This window comes from Pristiophorus japonicus, chromosome 16 (assembly GCF_044704955.1).
Source record: "Pristiophorus japonicus isolate sPriJap1 chromosome 16, sPriJap1.hap1, whole genome shotgun sequence".
In the NCBI taxonomy this organism is placed as follows: Eukaryota; Metazoa; Chordata; class Chondrichthyes; family Pristiophoridae; genus Pristiophorus; species Pristiophorus japonicus.
In genome coordinates, this window is record NC_091992.1 from 6,331,916 (window position 1) to 6,352,364 (window position 20,449).

The 20,449-nt window shown below is 46.0% G+C and overlaps 1 protein-coding gene across 2 annotated transcripts in view; it reads left to right on the forward strand.

The window, feature by feature from the left end:
• bcas3 (BCAS3 microtubule associated cell migration factor) overlaps positions 1-20,449 on the forward strand; it is a 936,691-nt gene that overhangs the window by 871,249 nt on the left and 44,993 nt on the right. For both annotated transcript variants that reach the window (XM_070856931.1, XM_070856932.1), the window contains one exon: positions 18,021-18,188. In XM_070856931.1, the coding sequence (XP_070713032.1) occupies positions 18,021-18,188 (168 nt within the window). The remainder of the gene's footprint in view (positions 1-18,020; positions 18,189-20,449) is intronic.

Consider the following 20,449-nt stretch of genomic DNA (forward strand, 5'->3'; position numbering starts at 1 on the left):
ATTTCTCCTCATCCCTTTTAAATGGGCGGCCCCTTATTCTAAGATCATGCCCTCTAGTTCTAGTCTCCTCCATCAGTGGAAACTTCCTCTCTGCATCCACCTTGTCAAGCCCCCTCATAATCTTATACGTTTCGATAAGATCACCTCTCATTCTTCTGAATTCCAATGAGTAGAGGCCCAACCTACTCAACCTTTCCTCTTAAGTCAACCCCCTCATCCCTGGAATCAACCTAGTGAACCTGCTCTGAACTGTCTCCAAAGCAAGTATATCCTTTTGTAAATATGGAAACCAAAACTGCACGCAGTATTTCAAGTGTGACCTCACCAATACCTTATATAGCTGTAGCAAGACTTCCCTGCTTTTGTACTCCGTCCCCTTTGCAATAAAGGCTAAGATTCCATTGGCCTTCCTGATCACTTGCTGTACCTGCATGCTATCCTTTTGCTTTTCATGCACAAGTACTCCCAGGTACCGCTGTACTGCGGCACTTTGCAATCTTTCTCCATTTAAATAATAACTTGCTCTTGAATTTTTTCTGCCAAAGTGCATGACCTCACACTTTCCAACATTATACTCCATCTGCCAAATTTTTGCCCACTCACTTAGCCTGCCTGTGTCCTTTTGCAGGTTTTTTGTGTCCTCCTCACACATTGCTTTTCCTCCCATCTTTGTATCGTCAGCCATCTTGGCTACATTACACTCAGTCCCTTCTTCCAAGTCGTTAATATAGATTGTAAATAGTTGGGATCCCAGCACTGATCCCTGCGGCACCCCACTAGTTACTGGTTACCAACCAGAGACTGGACCATTTATCGCGACTCTCTGTTTTTTGTTAATCAGCCAATCCTCTATCCATGCTAATATATTACCCCCAACCCCGTGAACTTTTATCTTGTGCAGTAACCTTTAATGTGGCACCTTGTCAAATGCCTTCTGGAAGTCCAAATACACCACATCCACTGGTTCCCCTTTATCCACCCTGTTCGTTACATCCTCGAAGAACTCCAGCAAATTTGTCAAAATAACTTTCTCTTCATAAATCCATGCTGACTCTGCCTGACCGAATTTTGCTTTTCCAAATGTCCTGCTACTGCTTCTTTAATAATGGACTCCAACTGGTCTAGAGTTTCCTGCTTTTTGTCTGCCTCCTTTTTTGAATAGGGGCGTTACATTTACAGTTTTCCAATCTGCCGGGACCTCCCCAGAATCCAGGGAATTTTGGTAAATTACAACCAATGCATCCAAAATCTGCCGCTACTTCTCTTAAGACCCGAGGATGCAAGCCATCAGGTCCAGGAGATCTATAAGAACATAAGAAATAGGAACAGGAGTAGGCCATACGGCCTCCTCGAGCCGCTCCGCCATTCAATAAGATCATGGCTGATCTGATCATGGACTCAGCTCCACTTCTCTGCTCGCTCCCCATAACCCCTTATCCCCTTATCGTTTAAGAAACTCTCTATTTCTGTCTTAAATTTATTCAATGTCCCAGCTTCCACAGCTCCCCAGGACAGCGAATTCCACAGATTTACAACCCTTTGAGAGATGAAATTTCTCCTCATCTCTGTTTTAAATGGGCGGCCCCTTATTCTAAGATCTTGCCCTCTAGTTCTAGTCTCCCCCATCAGTGGAAACATCCTCTCTGCATCCACCTTGTCAAGCCCCCTCATAATCTTATACATTTCGATAAGATCACCTCTCATTCTTCTGAATTCCAATGAGTAGAGGCCCAACCTACTCAACCTTTCTTCATAAGTCAACCCCCTCATCCCCGGAATTAACCAAGTGAACCTTCTCTAAACTGCCTCCAAAGCAAGTACCGTATATACTCGCGTATCATGCGACTTTTGAAGACCTAAATTGTAACCTAAATTTGGGGGGTCGCATGATACGCGAGATACAAAATTTGCGGATGTGAAGTGCTGGCCAAGATTAGGCTGTTAGGCTGTTAAGCAGACCGTATCCACGCTGAATCTCAGCAGGTATCTCCTGTGCTGGATTGCAGCCTCTATTGTCACTTGTACTGTATCTTTGCTGTGGTCTAGAGATCGCCACCCACAACTCCCTCTGAAGTTTGCTGCATTATTAGAGGCTCCATCTATCTCAGCCCATGCTTCTTTTACCCGCAAACACAGTAGAGGCTGTGGCTGAACGACGCTCGTCAAGTCAGCTGGAATGATTGCTGTATCGGTGTTCGATTCGCGAACAGCTTTCACAACAGAATCCACTCGATGTTTCATGATTCGGTTGTTAAGGTCTGTATTCGATCGTTGTTATGTGTTAGGGTACTTGTTACGTGTTGGGTACTTGTTAAACTTGTTTGAAAGCCTAGCCTAGTGGCATCTGGTATCTCAAAAAAGTGACTCGCATGATACATGAGATATATGATAAAATTATGTTTTGGGGACGAAAATTTAGGGGTCGCATGATACGTGAGATCGTAGGATACGCGAGTATATACGGTATATCCTTTCGTAAATATGGAAACTAAAACTGCACGCAGTATTCCAGGTGTGGCCTCACCAATACCTTATATAGCTGTAGTAAGACTTCCCTTCAGAGTTTCTGCCATCTCCATGTTCCTCATTACTAATTCCCCGGTCTCGTCCTCTAAGGGACAAACATTTACTTTAGCCATTCTTTTCCTTTTTATATACCTATAGAAACTCTTGCTTTCTTTTTTTCTATTTTGTGCTCGTTTATTTTCATAGTGTATCTTCCCTTTCTTAATCATTTTTTATAGTGCTGGCTTTTAAAAGCTTCCCAGTCTTCTGTCCTCCCACTTTGGGCCACTTTGTATGCCCTTGTTTTTAATTGGATACCGTCCTTAATTTCCTTAGTTAGCCACGGATGGCTACCTTTTCTCTTACACCCTTTCCTCTTCACTGGAATATATTTTTCTTGAGAGTTGTGAAATATCTCCTTAAATGTACACCACTATTCATCAACCATCCCACACTTTAATCTATTTTCCCAGTCCACTTTACCCAACTCTGCTCTCATACCTTCATAGTGTCCTTTATTTAAGCTTAGTACGCTGGTTAGAGATCCAACTTTCTCACCCATCTTGATTTGAAATTCAATCATGCTATGATCACTCATTCCTTTAGATCCTTTACTAGGAGATTGTTTATTAATCCTGTCTCATTACACAGGACCAGATCTAGGATAGCCTGCCCCCTGGTTGGTTCCGTTACATACTGCTCAAGGAACCTGTCCCTTATGCACTCTATGAACTCCTCCTCAAGGCTACCCTGACCAATTTGATTTGTCCAATCAATATGGAGGTTAAAATCACCCATGATTATTGCTGTTCCCTTTTTACAAGCCACCACTATTTCCTGGTTTATGCTCCGATCAACAGAGTTGCTACTGTTAGGGGGCCTATAGACTACACCCACCAGTGATTTTTTCCCCTTATTGTTCCTTATCTTCACCCAAACTGTTTCAACACCCTTATCATTTGAGCCAATATCGTTTCTCACTATTGCAGTGATTCAATTCTTTATCAATAGAGCTACCCCACCTCCTTTCTGTCTGTCCTTCCGGATTGTCAAGTACCCCTGAATATTTAATTCCCAGTCCTGATCACCTTGCAACTAAGTCTCTGTAATGGCTATCAGATCATACCCACACCCAGAACCTGTACCCCCAACAGGAATCAGTGCCGATGTAACCCATATCCCAGTGAGAATCGGCACTTTCAGAAGAGATGGGGAGACAACTGGGCTAAAATAGTACTTTTTTTGACTGTCATGTTCACTGGCCACCTTGGTACTCGCATGTTCTGTCATCGAGAGTGCTGGCATCTTTAGTGCCTGGTTTCATGGGCACATTGTAGGCTGTGTGATAGATTTATGCCGGGGCTGGGGGCTGAAGCTCACTGCGATTGCTTTCCTGGAAGCTTGCCCCCTCTCAACTCCCCAATCACAGGTTTGTAAAGCAAACTTCAGACTTTGACTGTTTGCTTTGGCAGACCCTGAGCTGCTGCGATGATCTGTAAAGTGGATTTGATATTTTTCTGTTTTAGTTGGCAGTGGTTGAAAGCCAAGCCGCTGATTACAGACACAGATGTCACTGCACACTTCACTGTTCAGTGTTAACCTAACGGTAAAGTTTTAATTTTAATCCACAAATAGCATAATCCCTCCCCTCTCTCTCTCTATCTTCCTCCATCCCTTTAACTGGACCGATCACAACCTTCGAACTGGCACTCTCCTTGTGTGTCTCGGTGACTTTAATGAGAACGTTGCTTCACCAAGAGGTTTATTTTTTGAAGGAAGTATATAATTCAGGGTTGCCTTGGCTGCTGATACCAAATTCTTCACTTCCCATAATAAGTAGGCCGTGTAGATGAAGTGGATATTGGCCAAGCAAGTGGTTTGAGATCCTGTACACGGCACTAGCATCCTATCTCACCGGCCTCCCAACTGCCTGCCTGCAGATTCCTCTTAATACTTCATGAGTTTTGAGAAATGAAATATCGCCGAGGAAACAAATGAAACATATTCCCGTTTCTCTCGGACCCCCGTCAGGAACCTCTCTCTTTAGGGCAGGTGGTACTGGAACCATTAATCCCCCTTTCCTCACCCTGTACCGTTCCACCCTTCCTCCCACCAAACTCTACGATAGCGCTAGGAGTGTCTATTTTAGAAGATATGCTGAATGGACAGAGTGGAACATCACAGACGGCAGTGATGTTCTCCCGCAGTTCCTCGCTGTGCTGTGGCCTCCAGTAATGAGATTGTCCCAAGGGTCAAATGCTGGAGCCTTGAATTCCCCGGATTGGGGGTGAATATGATTCCCGCTCAACAACTTTCGTTCACGCAGTGCCTTTTAAATAGTAAACATGACTTGGTGTTTCACAACGGAGCAACAAAGGTCGAGAAGGTCGGCTTGCTACTCCGCTTGGATTTCGGGAGTTCTAGAGTAGGACCAACATGTTTAAAATTCACACTGGCTGCACTTGAAGAGTAAAACAAAGAAATAACTTGCATTTATATAGTGCCTTTCACAACTCAGGACATCCCAAAGCGCTTTAGAGCCAATGAAATATTTCTGAAATGCAGTCACTGTTGTAATGTACGAAATGCAGCAGCTAATTTGCACACAGCAAGCTCCCACAAACAGCAATGTGATAATGACCTGATCATCTGCTTTCGTGATGTGGATTGAGCCATAAATATTGGCCCCGGGACACCGGGGGAGAACTCCCCAGGCTCTTCTTCGAATCGTGGCACGGGATCTTTTACGTTCACCCGAGAAGGCAGACGGGGCCTCGGTTTAACATCTCATTCGAAAGACAGCATTTTCAGAGCAGCATTCTCTCAGTACTGCACGAGCGGCGGACTAGATTATGTGCTCAAGTCTTCGGAGTGAGTCTTGAATCCACAAACTTGACTCAGAGGCGGAAGTACTACCCACTGAGCCACGGCTGACGCGCAATTCCTTATCCTCGTCTAACAGGATGGAAAACTGAGTGGGGTAGGAGAGGGCATTCCTGGTGGCAGGTCTCCTAGTGGAATGACCAAGAGGTAGGACAACAATAGCACTGGGGTAGAGTTTTAAAAGACGTGTAACTAGGAAGCAGATTTCACAAGTCCCCATGCTGTGCGAAGTAGTGGGACAGTACCTGCCAATCAGCTTCTAGTTCCCAACTAGGAGGTTGTGAGTACAAGACCCACTCCCATCGGGACAGTACCTGCCAATCAGCTTCTAGTTCCCAACTAGGAGGTTGTGAGTACAAGACCCACTCCCATCTAACACAAGTACAAGAATGACAAGCCCTGATGTTCCAATACCCTGTAATGGCAAAACCGTGCAGATTTTCTGAAAATCAGGGCCTACAAGTTAAAAAGGAAAATGAGAGGGGAGGAAAAGCGAATTATGCTTTAATCTCTCAGGGTCCCAAAAGCAGCCATTGGTTTTATCAGCCCTTTCACCTTGTTATAGAGTCGGGATCACTCAACACGTGGCTCCACTTAAAGTGAACTTACTGGCTGGCCTCTGTTCAGCAGCTGCCAGCAGAGGCTCGCTGGGGATCGGGATCTGCCACCACCCCACAATCCCACGGTGCCTTGTAAATGTGGTGAGGGAGTTCAGTACATCAGGCTGCTTAAAGTTGTGATGGAGCCTCCAACTTACACCGGACCAAGTCAGAGTCAGTACAGAGTCTGGCGACCCTGGCTTTTATTAACTATTGAAGAATTTCTTTTTAAGATTGAAGGTGGCAGCGTTGTACTGTGCCTGTCTCATGCAGGGTCTAATGGAGGCCGGTTTGAGAACTAGAGGCACCGCCTCCTGCATGTGCAGAGAGCAGGGGCACAAGTTAGTGTCAACCGTGGCTCAGTGGGTAGCACTCTCGCCTCTGAGTCGGAATGTCGTGGGTTCAAGTCTCACTCCAGAGACTTGAGCACATAATCTAGGCTGACACCCCCAGCGCAGTACTGAGGGAGAGCTGCACTGTCGGAGGTACTGTCTTTCACATGAGACATTAAACCGAGGCCCCATCAGTCCTGTCAGGTGTATGTAAAGATCCTATGGCACTATTGAAAGAAGAGCAGGGGAGTTCTCCCCTCATTTATCCTGCAACCACCATCACATCACATTGCTGTATTTAGGACCTTGCTGTGTGCAAATTGGCTGCCACGTTTCCTACCTTGCAACAGTGACTACACTCCAAAAGTGCTTCATTGGCTGTGAAGCACTTTGGGACGTCCTGAGGTTGTGAAAGGTGCGATAGGAATGCAAGTTTAGTGTAAATGTGACACAGCGATGCAGAGGTAGGTTTGGGTCTGTGCCACCAAACGGGCAAAAGTGCTTCGGACTGTGGCAAGATTCTCAACAATTTTGAATATTTAAAAGTTAAAAATTGAAAAGAATTACTATCACTCAATTTGGGAGTGAAATCCACGCAGTAGTTTATTAAAATGTCTGCAGAGAATTAAATGACCTTCTTGCAGTTACGGCAAACCTCTGCATTGACGCTTTTTCTGCAGGTAGAGATTGAGAAGAAGAAAAAATCAGTTTAGAAACAGAAAGAGACATGTTGAAAGGTCTGAAGCCTTGGGCAGGGCCATGTCAGGTATAATAATTTCTTCACTCAATCATCCCACCTACAAACACTGCCTGCCCCCATTTAGACACCAATTGTCTGCCACATAATACAACTGACAAGGGCAGGACCTTGCCCCTGCGTTGAGGGGATACCTTTAGGCAGCCAGGCCAGCCTTGCAGGGGATGGTGTTCGGCCACAGGCCTTTGTCCAGGAGGATCCATTCTGTTAAAAAGAAAACAGAGACAGGATTAGCTTTCTCTGAGAAAACACAGACCTTTAGTGAAGGCAGAGAGAGAGTGGGGAGGGGGGGGGGGTGGGGGGTGTGGTAAAAAGGCCGAGGTTAAAGCGAGAAGGTTGAGTTACAATCCATCCTAGAGGACCAGTATCCGAGGCTGAGCGATATAGGGTTTCAGCTGTGGATTCTTGTTGTGATAAATTTGTCGGCTGTGGAGGGATAAATGAGAACAGGAGTGTTCGCACACAGATTCAACCAAAGGCATTCAAAGCAAAATCTGCAAAGTTAACAAAGAGAGGCGAGGAACGAACCTAGAGGACTGAGACCCAGAGTTCACCGACACGGGTCGTGGCCTTGACTGCGGAGCTGTGTGTGTTCAGTCCCAGGTGCTGGAGACGAAGGGCAGACATTTTTTTTTTACCCTCTCACTGACACCAATAAGTGGCATCACCTCACAATTCCAGACTCGAGAACGCTTTGCACTCGGGTTCCTCTGTTTGGTCGAATTCCTGGAGCTTTCATCACACAATGCCTGCCAACGGCCCCGTAACCATACCCCCGCCATTGATTGCCCGACCCGCCCATCCTCACACCGCACCGCCTCCCACAGCCAATTGGAAAGCAAACAGACTCTAAATCATCCGAGTGGACGTTTCACTGTCAGTCGAACAATCTTTTTATCCCCTCTCCAATATTTTTATAAATAATAAAAAGAAAACAAAAAAAAACCCTTTCTTTTCGAGCCCCCGATGATTTTTCTCTGGGGTGTTGCTCACAGCAGAGTCCGGGAGATTAATCTTTAATTCCTGGAGACTCCAGGACAATCCTGGAGAGTTGGCAACCCTACTTTGCACTCTGGCAGAGCTCGGTTCAAATTCCCTGTAAACCCCAAGTAAGGACCCGAGACTACTCGCAGATTCTGATGCTATAACCGTCAGAACTCCCAACAGGAGCCTGCACGAACGTCGGGAAAAGGCGGAGACCCAGTTCAGGGCGGCGCAAGAACGGTGCAATTGCACAAGGAACCGAACGCATCCTGTGAGAGGTCACCTAAAAAAGGAAAGGAAGAACTTGCATTTCTATAGCACCCTTCACAACCTCGGGACTTCCCAAAACGTTTTACAGCCAATGAAATACTTTTTAACTGAAAATTTTAGGAAAGTAAGCTGAAAACAATGTCTAATGGACTGTAAGGAGAGTCCAACCCAATTCAATCACATCTCAGAAGGAATGCATCCGTACCTTGCAATAATAGAATGGTTCATAAATATGGAATTATGGTACTTTCTAGTAAGGCACAAGACAGCATAAAAACTATGACAGTAATGATTTGCCCTCTTTTCTCTGCATCCGACCAATCTGCGCTGTTTCAGGTGGGAAGTACTGTAATGTAGGAAACATGGCAACCAATTTGCACACAGCAAGCTCCCACAAACAGCAATGTGATCATGACCAGATCATCTGTTTTTAATGATGTTGGATAAGGGATAAATATTGGTCAGGACACTGAGGGGAAGGCCCTGCTCTTCTTACAATAGTGCCGTGGGATGTTTTACGTCCAACTGAGGGGGCTGACGGGGCCTCGATTTAATGTCTCATCTAAAAGATGGTACCTCTGACACTGCTTCAGTACTGCAGTGAGAGTGTCAGTGTGGATTTAATGTTATAGCCTCGAGTGGGACTTGAATGTAAAAATCACCTCTTCATAGAAACATAAAAAATAGGTGCAGGAGTAGGCCATTCGGCCCTTCGAACCTGTACCACCATTCAATAATATCATGGCTGATCATTCACCTCAGTACCCCTTTCCTGCTTTCTCTCCATACCCCTTGATCTCTTTAGCCGTAAGGGCCATATCTAACTCCCTCTTGAATATATCTAATGAACTGGCATCAACAACTCTCTGCGGTAGAGAATTCCACAGGTTCACAATTCTCAGAGTGAAGAAGTTTCTCCTCATCTCGGTCCTAAATGGCTTACCCCTTATCCTTAGACTGTGACCCCTGGTTCTGGACTTCCCCAACATCGGGAACATTCTTCCTGCATCTAACCTGTCCAGCCCGCCAGAATTTTATATGTTTCTATGAGATCCCCTCTCATTCTTCTAAACTCCAGTGTATACAAGCCCAGTTGATCCAGTCTTTCCTCATATGTCAGTCCTGACATCCCGGGAATCAGTCTGGTGAACCTTCGCTGTACTCCCTCAATAGCAAGAATGTCCTTCCTCAGATTAGGAGATCAAAACTGAACACAATATTCCAGGTGAGGCCTCACCAAGGCTCTGTACAACTGCAGTAAGATCTCCCTGCTCCTATAATCAAATCCTCCAGCTATGAAGGCCAACATGCTATTTGCCTTCTTCACCGCCTGCTGTACCTGCATGCCAACTTTCAATGACTGATGTACCATGACACCCAAGTCTTGTTGCACCTCCCCTTTTCCTAATCTGCTGCCATTCAGATAATATTCTGCCTTAATGTTTTTGCCCCCAAAGTGGATAACCTCACATTTATCCACATTATACTGCATCTGCCACGCATTTGCCCACTCACCTAACCTGTCCAAGTCACACTGCAGCCTCTTAGCATCCTCCTCACAGCTCACACTGCCACCCAGTTTAGTGTCATCTGCAAACTTGGAGATATTACACTCAATTCCTTCATCTAGATCATTGATGTATATTGTAAATAGCTGGGGTCCCAGCACTGAACCCTGCGGCACCCCACTAGTCACTGCCTGCCATTCTGAAAAGGACCCCTTTATCCCGACCCTCTGCTTCTTGTCTGCCAACCAGTTCTCTATCCATGTCAATACATTACCCCCAATACCATGTACTTTAATTTTGCACACCAATCTCTTGTGTGGGACCTTGTCAAAAGCCTTTTGAAAGTCCAAATACACCACATCCACTGGTTCTCCCTTGTCCACTCTACTCGTTACATCCTCAAAAATTCTAGAAGATTTGGCAAGCATGATTTCCCTTTCATAAATCCATGCTGACTTGGACCGATCCTGTCACTGCTTTCCAAATGCGCTGCTATTTCATCTTTAATAATTGATTCCAACATTTTCTCCACTACCGATGTCAGGCTAACCGGTCTATAATTCCCCATTTTCTCTCTCCCTCATTTTTAAAAAAGTGGTGCTACACTAGCTACCCTCCAGTCCATAGGAACTGATCCAGAGTCGATAGACTGTTAGAAAATGATCACCAATGCATCCATTAATTCTAGGGCCACTTCCTTCAGTATTCTGGGTTGCAGACTATCAGGCCCTGGGGATTTATCGGCCTTCAATCCCATCAATTTCCCTAACACAATTTCCTGACTAATAAAGATATCCTTCAGTTCCTCCTTCTCGCGAGATCCTCGGTCCCCTAGTATTTCCGGAAGGTTATTTGTGTCTTCTTTCGTGAAGACAGAACCAAAGTATTTGTTCAGTTGGTCTGCCATTTCTTTGTTCCCCATTATAAATTCACCCGATTCTCACTGCAAGGGAACTACGTTTGTCTTCATTAATCTTTTTCTCTTCACATATCTATAAAAACGTTTGCAGTCAGTTTTTATGTTCCCAGCAAGCTTCCACTCATACTCTATTTTCCCCCTCCTAATTAAACCCTTTGTCCTCCTCTGCTGAATTCTAAATTTCTCTCAGTCCTCAGGTTTGCTGCTTTTTCTGGCCAATTTATATGCCTCTTCTTTGGATTTAACACTATCCCTACTTTCCCTTGTTAGCCACGGTTGAGCCACCTTCCCCGATTTATTTTTACTCCAGACAGGGATGTACAAATGTTTGAAGTTCATCCATGTGATCTTTAAATGTCTGCCATTGCCTATCAACCGTCAACCCTTTAAGTATCATTCGCCAGTCTATTCTAGCCAATTCACGTCTCATACCATCGAAGTTACCTTTCCTTAAGTTCAGGACCCTAGTCTCTGAATTAACTGTGTCACTCTCCATCTTAATAAAGAATTCTACCATATTATGGTCACTCTTCCCCAAGGGGCCTCGCACACCAAGATTGTTAATTAGTCCTTTCTCATTACACATCACCCAGTCTAGGATGGCCAGCCCTCTAGTTGGCTCCTCTGCATATTGGTCTAGAAAACCATCTCTAATACACTCCAGGAAATTCTTCTCCCACCGTATAGCTACCAATTTGGTTAGCCCAATCTCTATGTAGATTAAAGTCGCCCATGATAACTGCTGTACCTTTATTGCATGAATTCCTAGCGCTCTCACAGTCAGTCTGAAAAACCAGCACTGTATTGACGCCAGGGAGTAGGGTGTAAGAATTGGGCCACTTGCAGGTGCCAATGGATTTAAGAGCTGGGTTTCTGTGTCACAAATAAATTTGTAAGTTAGGACATGAGACAGACACAAGAACAGGAGGCCTCATGTTTGGTCATCTACATCTTATAGGCTAGTTTAGGAGATTAATAGGAATTAGCCTCTTGACAGACACAAAATTCACACCAAATTTTTAATTTCAAGCAGTTTAAGGTCCTTGATCTCCCAACAAAACATTGGAATGATTGGATCTCTTGAGTTTTTTTGTTTAAATGCTCATCTGTGCCCCCTGGTGTGATGGGATGACAGTAAGTTGGGTGGCAGTGTGAGCTGCGAGGAGGATGCTATGAGGCTGCAGAGTGACTTGGATAGGTTAGGTGAGTGGGCAAATGCATGGCAGATGAAGTATAATGTGGATAAATGTGAGGTTATCCACTTTGGTGGTAAAAACAGAGAGACAGACTATTATCTGAATGGTGACAGATTAGGAAAAGGGGAGGTGCAACGAGACCTGGGTGTCATGGTACATCAGTCATTGAAGGTTGGCATGCAGGTACAGCAGGCGGTTAAGAAAGAAAATGGCATGTTGGCCTTCATAGCGAGGGGATTTGAGTACAGGGGCAGGGAAGTGTTGCTACAGTTGTACAGGGCCTTGGTGAGGCCACACCTGGAGTATTATGTACAGTTTTAGTCTCCTAACTTGAGGAAGGACATTCTTGCTATTGAGGGAGTGCAGCGAAGGTTCACCAGACTGATTCCCGGGATGGCGGGACTGACCTATCAAGAAAGACTGGATCAACTGGGCTTGTATTCACTGGAGTTCAGAAGAATGAGAGGGGACCTCATAGAAACGTTTAAAATTCTGATGGGTTCAGACAGGTTAGATGTAGGAAGAATGTTCCCAATGTTGGGGGAAGTCCAGAACCAGGGGTCACAGTCTAAGGATAAGGGGTAAGCCATTTAGGACCGAGATGAGGAGAAACTTCTTCACCCAGAGAGTGGTGAACCTGTGGAATTCTCTACCACAGAAAGTTGTTGAGGCCAATTCACTAAATATATTCAAAAAGGAGTTAGATGTAGTCCTTACTACTCGGGGGATCAAGGGATATGGCGAGAAAGCAGGAATGGGGTACTGAGGTTGCATGTTCAGCCATGAACTCATTGAATGGCGGTGCAGGCTAGAAGGGCCGAATGGCCTACTCCTGCACCTAGTTTCTATGTTTCTATGGGCATTACCCTTGGGCACTTTGATTGCCTCTCGCCAGTGGGGCATGGCAGCTGGTCCTTTTTTTTGATGATCCCACGCATTTAGTTGGCAGGAACAAAAATGCTGCAATTATACAACAAAAATTGCATTTATGTTGCCCATTTGCCATAGTAAGACATCCCAAGGAGCTTCACGGGAACGTTATAAAAAAAAATTATCCACATAAGGAGATATTGGAGAGATGTCCAAAGGCTTCGTCAAAGAGGTAGGTTTTAAGCAGCGTCTTAAAGGAGGAGAGGGAGGGGGAGAGGTTTAGGGAGGCAATTCCAGAACTTCGATGAAGGCATGGCCGCCAATGGTGGAACGATGAAAATCAGGGATGTGCAAGAGGCTAGAATCGGAGGGGCACAGAGATCTCGGAGGGTTGTAGGACTGGAGGAGGTTACAGCAATAGATTGGTTTATGTAACTCTCCCTCAGAATCAGCCGCACTCAGTTCAGTCACGGCTGTGTCTTTGGGGCATCGGCCCAGCACCAAAAACGTGAACACCATCAGAAGACGAGCTGTGTCTATGTTGGCCAACGGTCAGCGCCACAGGCAAGAATGTAAGGCGCAATGGACACCTGTATGTTTCACAGCTTGTTTCAAGAGCAAGAGAGCTTTTTTTTTGATGGGCTTTTCGCTCCCTCCTGTTACACAAAGGGGTTGTCAACTGTGGCTGGGTGTATTCCTGGAGGTTTCATCACATGACCGCGCGCTTCGAACAGCCCCACCCCCACACTCCCACCATTGGTCCATCCTCCAGATGCACTATCTTCCCACAACCAATTGGAAAGGGAAACAGACTCTTTGTTACCCAATTGGATTAATCTTGACTCTCAGTCAAGCAGCCTTTTTTGCCCCATCTCCAATATTTTTATAATTAATAAATGTAAGTGTTCAAAGAAATGGAAAAACACAATTTTGCTCAATGCCCCGATGATTTTTCTCCTGGGTGTTACTCGCAGCACTGTCTTGGAGATGAATCTTCAATTCCTGGAGACTCCAGGACAGTCATAGAAACATAGAAAATAGGTGCAGGAGTAGGCCATTTAGCCCTTCTAGCCTGCACCGCCATTCAATGAGTTCATGGCTGAACATGAAACTTCAGTACCCCCTTCCTGCTTTCTCGCCATACCCCTTGATCCCCCGAGTAGTAAGGACTACATCTAACTGCCTTTTGAATATATTTAATGAATTGGCCCCAACCACTTTCTGTGGCAGAGAATTCCACAGGTTCACCACTCTCTGGGTGAAGAAGTCTCTCCTCATCTCGGTCCTAAATGGCTTACCCCTTATCCTTGGACTGTAACCCCTGGTTCTGGACTTCCCCAACATTGGGAACATTCTTCCTGCATCTAACCTGTCTAAACCTGTCAGAATTTTAAACGTTTCTATGAGGTCCCCTCTCATTCTTCTGAACTCCAGTCTTGGCGGGTTGGCAATCCTAAGAATTGTGCCCAGTGAAGCCTCTTATTTGACGGGTAGACAACGTTGTGGAGACTCTCGACTTTGGGCAGAAACCCAAATACAATTATTATTAGCGGCACAAACCGGGGGGAATTGTTTGAAGCCTCTAGTTTGTATATTTAGAGGAGGATTGCAGTGACTCACTCTCTTCCCTGTCTGTTGTGTTAAGCGGAGGGGGGGTTGGGAATGGTGTTCCCATAGTTTTGTTCTTTTCTGCTTTTCCTCTCAACTCTACAGGGAGCCCCTGTTCCTCAGTGGGATGGTGAAAGAAAAGCACGACCTGTCTATATCCTCATTAGGATATAGACAGGTCACGTCGAGGTTGGAGCCCGAACCTGCAGTGACTGCTGCAGGTGGAGAGAGTAAAAATAACACATGGGAATCAGTGCATAGTTTCCCATTGGTTTAGTGGGTAAATGCACGTGTGTTCCTGTGGGTGTGATTAAGTTAAGGTGAATGTGTGCGTTTGTGTTATGTGTGTGTGTGTTTGTTTTGGTCTCTGTGTGTGTGTGTATGCATGTCTGTGCCTTTTTGTGTTTTTTGTCTGTGTGTATATATATGCGTGTTTATATTTTGTGTTTTTGTATGTTTATATGTGTGTCTGTGTTTTTGCCTGTGTATATGTGTCTGTGTATATGTGTGTCTGTTTGTATATATGTGCGTGCGTATATGTGTGTGTTTTTGTGTTTACGTATTTTACAATAGGTAATATGCTATCAAAATAACAAGTGAGGTATTTTGGAACATCACACCTAGGGCAGCGGTGATGGTGTTAGAAAGGACAGCTTCCCTTTTGAAACTGGTAGTGCAGTGATTAAGTGCAGTGGCATTATGGCACAGAGCTATACAGACCAAAAGGATCCCAGGTTCGATTTCTTAGGGCCCCCACTCCCCTCCCCCGGACAAATATCATCATCATAGGCAGTCCCTCGGAATCGAGGAAGACTTGCTTCCACTCTTAGCATGAGTTTTTAGGTGGCTGTACAGTACAATACGAGAACCACAATCTGTGTCACAGTGGTTGGAGGAAAGGGTGGGTGGGGAGTCTGATTTGCCACACGCTCCTTCCGCTGCCTGCAGTTGATTTCTGCATGCTCTCAGCAACGAGATATGGCACAGAGGGGACAGGGGTCTCATAAAGGGAACGGAGTTCTGATACCAATAGGGGGAGCTAGACGAAACTGTCTGCAGCCATGCGCACCCTCTCCTTCCCACACAATCCCCATGTCCAATAGATGCTGACCGACTCTTAGCTGTGAGGCTGTCGTAAGGAGGTTTGTGACAGTGGCCTGGGGGGAAATCTGCTCCACCCCCCCCCCCCACATTCCTATGGTGCTCCCCCATATTTCACTGCAGCTGAGACCAACGTTATCCCCGCGCCCCCTCCACCCGGGCTGTGGTACCATACATCAGTGTTCCAGGGCATTGTGCGCTGGTTTAAAAAAAGTTTGTAACCTAAAATATGTGTACGTCTTTCGGATGAGACGTTAAACCGAGGCCCCGTCTGCTCTCTCAGGTGGACGTAAAAGATCCCATGGCACTATTTTGAAGAACAGCAGTGGTTGTTATCCCCGGTGTCCTGGCCAATATTTATCCCTCAACCAACATAACAAAAAAACAGGTTAATTGCTTATTACCACATTGCTGCTTGCTGTGCGCAAATTGGCTGTCGCGTTTCCTACAATTCAACAGTGACTACACTTCAAAAGGATGTACTTAATTGGCTGTAAAGCGCTTTGAGACGACTGGTGGTTGTGAAAGCGACTATAAAAATGCAAGTCTTCCTTTTTCTTTTCTTTCTAATGGATGCACTGAAGAACATGATAGGAGAACCTCACTGTCTCCACAGGGGTATCTCAATTACTTGTTCCCCAGAGCCTCACAGTGCAGACATTTACTCTGAGTCACTGCGATATCTGTAGGTGCCTGCAGAGGCCAGATCCTGGTCACCCCCTCTTAACGCTGTCATTATAGCGGCACGCCGTATCTGAGCCACTTTGCAAACAGGTCGCGGAGCCAGCTCCCTGAGCGTTTACCAGCAGAGCCGGCACAGTGCTCTCGTGGGTCAGAGTGCTCAACCCTCCTCCCGCCTCCCCTGGCCGCCCAGTCTCCCAGCACCTGTCAGCGGCCATCGGTGTGTGGTGAGGCTGCACAGCCCCACTCGATGGCCGCAACTGACCAGCAATCTATCCTTAGAACACTGAGCACTTAATCACTTCCCTGCTTTATCACAGGGCCAGCACACTTCCTGCACAGGGTGGCCAGTGTGTGCCTAACAGCAGCAAGGAAAAATGGTGAAATGCAACACAAAATAATTTCAGAAGACTAGCAGGTTATGGCATTGTTCTCCTTAGAGCAGAGAAGGATATGGGGCGACTTAATAGAGGTGTTCAAAATCACGAAGGATTTTGATAGAGTAAATAAGGAGAAACTGTCTCCAATGGCAGGAGGGTCGGTAACCAGAGGGACACAGATTTAAGGTAATTGGGAAAAGAACCAGAGGGGGAGATGAGGAGAGTTTTTTTATGCAACGAGTTGTTATAATCTGGAATGCACTGCCTGAAAAGATGGTGGAAACAGATTCAGTAGTAACTTTCAAAATGGAATTTAATATATGCTTGAAAAGGAAACATTTTCAGGACTTTGGGGAAAGACAGGGGAGTGGAACTAATTGCTCTTTCAAAGAGGTGGCGCAGGCACGATGGGCCAAATGGCCTCCTGTGCTCGACTATTCCACTATATTGTAATTATATTAAATGTAATTAGATCAAAAAACTGGGTAACACAGCGGGTTTAAACCCTCTCCTTCCAACTCTGAGAGCAGGAGCCCTCTGGCTCAGTGGCTGAAAGCACTGCCCACTGGGTGGTCATCGAACTGATCAGAGCACTGCAGTTTGCTTTAGTGCCCTCGGGCAATGGAGGCAAATCTCATCCAGGTTCCTATGACCCATGTGGCAAAATGTGAATAATCTGCCAAGCCTCACTGTCTGAGCTCAAACATGAGGAATGGTCGCTAGGATGAGGTACTGGAGGGTGGGTGCTATGAGCAGAACTGTTCCCATCAAAAATTGTTGGGGGGGAAGGGGGAGAGAACCATATGGTACTAGAGTTTGACCAGATTGGAAGCACAAATCTCCTTGATATCTGACAGTTCATAAGTTAAGACATTCAGGTCCAGTAGCAAGCTGCTTCCTAGTGAGTATGTGCTGATAACATAAACTCTCTCTTAACTTGGAACAAATCAAGTATGAGACAAGGAACATAGGACTTGCTGGACAGAAACAGACCAAGGTTCATCTAGTTCGCCTTCTACCATCCTGGTGGTCACATGATCCAACAATAATGGAGTTGTTGACCAATCACAGCGATCAATCTCTATCAATGTGTCGACAACAGACACAGACGTGAGGCGAGGAAAACCCCCAATGGGGGAGAGCTTTGGGAACCAGAGGCCCAAAGTCACCTGTTCCTCCTGAGCCATGCTCCGCTCCCCACACATCATGTCTCAAATGAGTCATGTACTAAACTCCCTCAATGAGCCACTGTGTATATAAAAACACGAGGCAGGGCCACCAGTGTTGCTGAAACTGTGGCGAACTCTGAGCTCGCCCACCTGCTCTACTGGAGCCAGATGTTGGGTCGAGGTGGGAGACTCCTCGGAGGGAGAAGTTTGAAGAAGGAGTGAGCGTAAATGACACCCCGGCATCTTCTCTTGTTTCAGGAACGTTTGACCGCAGCGTGACAATGCTGGAGGTGTGCGGCAGTTGGCCGGAGAGCTTTGGACTGCGTCACATGTCTTCGATCGATAACACAGACGAAGGGCTCCGAGAGCGTCTGGCAGACGCCATGTCTGAATCACCCAGCAGGGACATCGTGGGCTCCGGAACAGGTAAGGAAGGAGTCACCTTGGTGCATAATCCTCCGACATAGACCTTGCAATGAGGCTGAAATAATAACCTGGGGATCCTCTTACCCTGGGTAACTATTATCTTCACCTCGCAACAAAAGCCAAATTATATGAGCATCGACAGATTTAGGCACAAATCGTAAATGTATCCGTCAATATTTTAAAATAGCCAATGAATTTCCATTTCCTTTATTAGTTTTTACAGCATTGTGCGGTAATCTTCCCTCTAGGTTTGCATGGCACTGTGAGAAAGTCTATCCTCATTACATTTGGAGGGCACTGTGCAGGTGCTAAATTATCTGCGATGTGAGTTTTATTGGGGGGAACCTAACCCCCCCCCACCCCGCCCTGGATAGAAAGTGACCATCCGTTTTACACCCCGCCCCATTGGCCAACGTGTAAAACAGGCAGCCAATCCGTTCGTGTGACTTGAATTCAGGGACCGTCAGGATCTCCGCCATCAGGTCACGTTCAGTGGAGTCTCGCTTATACTGGCGCTGATTCAAACCCCGCCCACATCGACTGGTCTGGCAGCGTTCATCGTAACAGGTCAGGTCACATGAAACTTCCAACACTCCCAGGTTGCAGCATGATCACTCAAAGTTGATCTAATTTGAACAAATCCAATGCAAACACTCGAGTGCGTGGTCTGACTCACAATGTTGCATCAGATTCCCCCCTCCATCTCCCTCCTTGCCTATTCACATTGTGCCTCCACACTCAGTACCTTTGATCTCCATGCCCAGAATCAATGCAAGGCCAGGCAATACAAAAGCAAGATACTGCGGATGCTGGAATCTGGAATCAAAACAGAAAATGCTGGCAATCTCAGCGGGTCAGGCAGCGTCTGTGGAGAGGAAGCAGAGTTAACGTTTCCGGTCGACGACCCTTCGTCAGAACTGGAGAGTGTTCGGAAAGAACACATTTTTAACAAGCACCGAAAGGGAGAGGGGAAGGAAGAACAAAAGGGAAGGTCTCTGATAGGGTGGAAGGCAGGAGAGATTAGAGAGTCAAAAGAGATGATGGGCCAAATAGAAATGGTAATGGCAGGAGTTAGAAAAACATTAGTCAGGATCGGGTGTGAATGGCGGAGTAATGACCAGCTGCCATTAGAGACGAGGAGAAAAAAAGAAACGTGCTCGGGGGCAGGGGTGGGTGGGTGGGGAGGGAAGGGAGCCAAAGATTGGCAGCGGTTACGCTCTGAAATTGTTGAACCTGATATTGAGTCCAGAAGGCTGTAACGCGCTTGTTAAGAATGTGTTCTTTCCGAACACTCTCCAGTTCTGACGAAGGGTCGTCGACCCGAAACGTTAACTCTGCTTCCTCTCCACAGACGCTGCCTGACCCGCTGAGATTTCCTGAAGGTAAGTTAATTACTGGATTGGGAGATTTTGGCCAATCAGAGGTCGATGGGATTGCCAGCTGTCTGCTTATGGGTTGGACCATCCGTTTTTTCAAGTAAACTTTCTAGAAAATGGTTCAATACAAACCAGTTACCAGAAGCCTTTTGATCTATTCCCCTTACCTCTGTGCCTCGTGACGTGGAGGTTGTCATGTTACTGGGGTTATTAAGGTTTTATTAACAGCAAAGCAACCATCAGAACGCGCCCCTTGACCCCACCGTCTGCCTGGTCCTGATCCCGACCCCCTGTCTGGAATTGGAATTGGAATTGGCAAATCCTACAGCCGATTGCTGCTAACTTGACAATCTTAACATTCTGTCTTATCTTCCAAAGCAATCCAGCAGCCTCGTTACGTAATTGGAATTCCTCTCAATAACTTGAGCTAGTTGCTGAGTCTGGTATGTTTTGATCCGTTAACTTATTGGTGGTAATTATAAATTGGGATGGGGGGTATGGGTGGAATGAGGATGGAAATGTGTGTTGACAGAGACTGCACTGGCTCAAATGCTCTTTACTACTCTCATGGAGAAGGTACTCAGGCCAGTAGATTGTTGCTAAATAATGCCTTCATGAAAAACATTCAAGAATGTGCTGACAGGCTTCCAGTCTGACATCCATTAATCCATTTTTAGTGTAAGAACTGCAGAAATGCTGGGAGATAGGCCGGGCAGCCTCGCTGTATCTTATCATGTGACTCTCCAACTCCGAGGACCCCACATAATACCCCCTCCCCCACAAGCAGCATTGTCAATGTACAACCACCTTATTTGGCATATTTAGAACAGAAAGCCTGAGGCCTGCAGATGACCAGGAGCTGATCTGTTGCTGGGGGGAGGGGGA